This window comes from Cyprinodon variegatus, unplaced genomic scaffold (assembly GCF_000732505.1).
Source record: "Cyprinodon variegatus isolate N-32 unplaced genomic scaffold, C_variegatus-1.0 Scaffold328, whole genome shotgun sequence".
NCBI lineage: Eukaryota > Metazoa > Chordata > Actinopteri > Cyprinodontiformes > Cyprinodontidae > Cyprinodon > Cyprinodon variegatus.
The window spans coordinates 705,840-710,825 of NW_015150781.1; the positions used below are offsets into that span (position 1 = coordinate 705,840).

At 36.2% G+C, this 4,986-nt stretch overlaps 1 protein-coding gene across 4 annotated transcripts in view; it reads left to right on the forward strand.

Annotated features, from left to right (window-relative positions):
- Positions 1-3,354, forward strand: part of LOC107091186 (dual specificity protein kinase CLK2-like) — a 30,069-nt gene extending 26,715 nt beyond the window's left edge. For 2 of the 4 annotated variants that reach the window (XM_015384974.1, XM_015384976.1), the window contains 2 exons: positions 506-596; positions 2,742-3,354. In XM_015384974.1, coding sequence (XP_015240460.1) covers positions 506-596; positions 2,742-2,885 — 235 coding nt within the window. In that variant the 3' untranslated portion in view covers positions 2,886-3,354. Of the gene's footprint in view, positions 1-505; positions 597-1,108; positions 1,213-2,741 lie in introns of those variants that run through there. The other 2 variants (XM_015384975.1, XM_015384977.1) reach the window with 2 other exon arrangements.
- The last annotated feature ends 1,632 nt before the right edge of the window (positions 3,355-4,986 follow it).

Consider the following 4,986-nt stretch of genomic DNA (forward strand, 5'->3'; position numbering starts at 1 on the left):
TGTCGACCATCAGATAACTGACCTGGAACTGATGGACCACGGACGGCAGACGCTGGAATAGGGCGGGTACTCGCCGTATGTCGACGCGTTTCAGCACACTTCACCATATTCATAACTTATCCAACGTATGCCAGCGTTTCTAAAAGATTTTTCGTACGTCAGGCATGCAGCTGGTCTGAATTGTCACGGTGTAATAGTGACTTTATCCATAAGCAAAACTGCTTAAAAAGGATTTTTTTTTCTATATCCGTGCAGCTATTTTTGGATCAGATTTTCTGCTGTTACTTTAAATAGACAATAAATGCTATTTAATCAGCAGTTTTCAAAAAGATAGCAATAGTTGACATTAATGCCTGCTTGTCTGTTAGAGTTGCAAAGACCAACTAACATGTTTAAATCATTTTCATGGTGCTTTCATTCTTGCTTATTGAAAATGCTGGCAGGATATAAATACGCTTCAGTTTTCTGTCATCGAATAACGTAAATTTGTCTTTTTGATGTGCAGGAAGAAGCACTTTGTAAAAAACGAACATCTGAACGTGGATAAAGCTAATTCCTCCGATGATGCTATTCAGAAGTTCTGCCAACCTCTCAGGGTAAAACAAATATTCGTTTCCTCGCTCCGTCTAAAGCAGTTTCACTGAAGGTTGAAAAGTAGCAGCGTACATTAATAATACCTGATATCTTAAACCTTTCATTCATTTTATGCTGATCTCATTGTGTTCATGATTCAACTGCAAAAAATATATAAATAAGTCATTTTTCCTTAAAATAATTGAATTTTTTCTTGAATTAAGGATGTAATTGAGACAGTTTGCCAGTGAAACAAAACAATTTACATTTAAAATAAGAAAAAAACTATAGCATTGTCTTATTTTAAGTGCATATTATGTAATTATCTTATTTTAGGAGAAAAAAATACTCATTCCATTGGTAATTCATCTTATTCACCTGCTCAAATTAAGGATTAATACATTTAATTAACTAATTTTTTGGGCGTTTTTGCAGTGTACTATGGAAGGCTTACATTGGGACACTGGCTTTACCCTCACCTGTCCTCCTGCTCTGTGGAAAATGTTCCTACATTAAATTCATGGATCATTTTCAGGCTTCTGCAGATCTCAATGTGTCAGGATGTGGTGTTTGATTGAGGACCCAGATGCAGAGACAAGTAGGCAGAGGTGAACCTGTGAAGGTTCACAGGAACTGAGGCAGGAATCAAAAAATCCAACAAAAATAACAAACAAACCAGAACCAAGGAGACATCAGGGGAAAACCAAACTCTAGGAGCCAGGGAGAGACGAGGAAAGCCAAAAGACGATTGACGAGGATCCAGCAAACAGGAACTGAAGAGGGAGGGCTTTTAAAGGGGACAGAGACAAAGAGAGGGCTAATGAGGGAATTAAAAAACAGGTGAGGGCAGAACAGAAAACAGAGCAAGGGATAGAGGACACAAGAGGGCAGCAGAGGACAACAAATGGAAAACCAAGAAAAACAGGAACTAACAAACCAAGATTCTGACACAATGACTTGCTGATGAGAAATTCAGTCATTTTATTTTGCCGTTTATAAATCTTGACCCTTTAAAGTGCTGGCAGTAGGTACCGTGGTTCCACCTGTTCTGTTTCTGCTGTTTAAATAACTATTTTTGTTCTGATGCATATGAACTATTTTGATTGTTTAAATATATCAGAAAAACTCAACTAAACCTGGACTGCAGCTTTCACATGCATCTATAGCACAGTTATGCACCATGGAGCCTATTATTACCTAGCTTCAATTTACAATCCCCCCCGATCATGCCCTGAGGCCCCAAATGTACCTGATGCTGATAGCAATTTATTTGTAATTGTTTTAGGATGAAACAAATTATTTTTTTTTTAAAGTGTAAATAAAACTGTCAGGATCAGCACAATTATTTCACGTTTATGCATTTTAATCGTATACTAAAACATCAGGTCACAAATACCTACTTTTAACTCAAAAACAGGAATAATGCAGTAAACAGCCATTTATTTACCTTTGATAAATAAGAAAAGGAGTTTTCAAAAATAATTTGTTTGTTATCTACTTTATTAAGGTAAATATTGGATGTTTAATCTTGCCTAGATTTTTTTTCATGGTGTTTTAGAAGTTTTAATGCTGAAAACTTTGTTGATTTTGGCTCATAGTGAGAACTTAGGGACACCACCAGACGATGCTGTCCATGCTGGGGTGATTTATGAAACATTAAGTCAGTTTAAATATGATCCTCTCTCAGCATTTAGCATTAACCTTCATTGGTGCAGACAGAGCTTTAACATTAAGTAAATAATTTAAAGACATTTGGATAGCATTTAGTGCATATATGTGATATATGTTCTTTTTTCTATTTTACTTTTTTATCAGTAAAACCTTTAATGTAAAAACGCTAAACACGATTATTTACAGAAGTTAACTGTCTTTAAAAAGAAGCTTAAGGCAACTTTACAGTATGGGAGGAGAAGAAAGCAAAGCTTATTGTTTTACTATTTAACCTGTTTGCCGACAGCAAGTCAAAGTCCATCACAGCTCCTGCTTTAACTATCTGGTCACTTTTTCTTCAGGTGCTTTAGAAAATGGAGAAAAGGAGATGTGTTACACATAGATAAACTATTTATAAGAAGGGATACTTAACCAGATACTATCTACTGACATGCCTCTGCTGCTTTAATCTAGAAAGAGCGGTGCTTGTTAAAGTGTTCCTTTGTTTTTGTTTTTAGCAGTACATGAGAACAGACAGTGATGAGGAGAAGCAGCTGTTCGACCTGCTGGGCTGCATGCTGGACTACGACGTCAGCAGGAGGATTACTCTGGAAGAAGCTCTGTGGCATCCGTTCTTCTGCACGCTTAGAGCGCAGCAGTAACATTAAGTCCTGATCTGTTTTAACCTGTCTATCAACAAAGAAAAGTTTCTGTTTGCTATTTATTTTGTTGTGTTTGTGCCATTTTTCCTCCCCACATCTTTCCGATCAGATTTTGCTTTACATCCATATATTTAACGGTTTTGTAGGTTTTTATAAGTTTTTCTCCTTTTTAATTCTCATTAAAAATGTATTTCTAAAGCAACCCTGGCTGCTTCCTGCTTGCTTTCAGGACCCACTTAAGAACAAAAGATCAAAGTTTTATATTTAATGTTAAAGAAAAACCAGCCTGGTCATCTAATTTCCCATCCATCCACTCAGATTGTGGCAGCAGAGGGAAATCCCAGACATTCCTCTCCAACCCTGAGGGATCCCAACACGTTCTCAGGTCAGATTGGATAAGTTGTCCCTCCAGTGAGTTCTAGGTGTTTGCAGCAATCTCCTCTCTGTTATAGATTGGTGGAAAATCTAAGCGAGGAGGTTCAGATTCCTGTAGTAGCTAAACCGACTTTCGGCTTTCGGTGTGAAAAAGCAGGAGCTCTGCTCTGATGACGGAGCTCTTCTCTGTATTTCTAATTTTAAGTGTAGCACATCTCATTTCAGCCACTTTCATCCATAATTATATCATCTTGATCCAGAATATTATCTAATTTCACTATTAAAATCAAATGTTTGACATACATGACTTTCTGTAAAATGGATTTTTTTAATGCCTTTTTTTTAAACTAAGAAAACTTCATAGTTCTTCTCTGATTTATGACACATATTTAGTATCTTCAATCAGATGGATGTGAATCATGGAAAGAGAAACATTAGAGGTGATGTTCTAAGGGGAGAAAAACGGATGGCGCCATCTAGTGGAAGAACGGCACTATCTAAACAAAATCTGCTTTTACTCAAACTTTCCATTATTTTCTTACCAATCATTTATCGTTTTTTATGTCATCATCTTATTCTAATTATATATTTGTTTTCTCTATAAGTACTTGTGTTGCCTTCATGCTTCTGAAGTGTTCTCCTTTTCTCATGTGCAGAACTTCCTGCTACTGATATGTTATATATAAAAACATTTCCTTTCATTAGGAATATACTATCCTGAATAGAATCCGATTTTTATTCACATATTAACTGAAAGAAAAAACACTATAAAACAAAAGTTGTAAAAGGCTGGTTAGTAAGTCGTTCATTTATTATATTTTAACAAATCAACAGAATCTTTTAGTTGTTTTGTTCTGGTTCACAGAGATGTCAGTGACAATAGGTGCATTTCAGAAAAATAATCTTATCATAGGACAGAGAACAAGATGCAACGTTTTACCGGAAGTACTATTGGGGAGTTGATAAATGTTTTTATCTGTTTTAAATCATTTGTTATTTTAGCTGTAAGATCCATTTCATTGTGAATAAAAAGTGTTTTGCTACTAAAGATATCCATGGGAAGAATATCCTTATTCGTAGAAAATGTTAAATCTTGAATACATATTGTCATATTTGAATTGACTAAATACCAGACAACCTTTTATAATGCATAGAAATGTGCCAATAAATAAAAAAATACCATTAAAAATCCTGCAGAGCAGAAGGTTTGATCAGCGTATCAGATCAGGGCGAATATCTGCCGAGTCTTTGCAGAAATCCATGACATCAACTAGTTTGAGCGCTTTGTTGATCCAGACTGCTGGCAGGTGAAGTGGGGGATAATTACCACGGTTCAAACGGCCGAGGATGTTTCCATGAGCGAATGCTCATCCAGGTGGAAAATATTAAAAGCTTAACTGCAGCCTGCCAGATGAACAGATGGCTTGTTTTCTCTCTGACAGCTATCAGTTTAGATTACCTGGACATAATAAAGCAGGGGGGGGGGGACCACTGGGTCAATGCTGGTGTTTATAATCTATTCTGCTTCAGCTCACTGAGGCCATCCAGACATAAAAACTCTGCTTTTTGGGGGAAAATTAGACAATTCTGCAGCTTTTCTTGTCTTTTAATGCGATACTTACTGTTTACATAGATACTTCTTTCATACCTCATACATTACATTGCATGGAGTCATTTAATCTAAAGAAGATTATTTAGTGAAGAGCAGAAACCTTCGCTTTGTTTT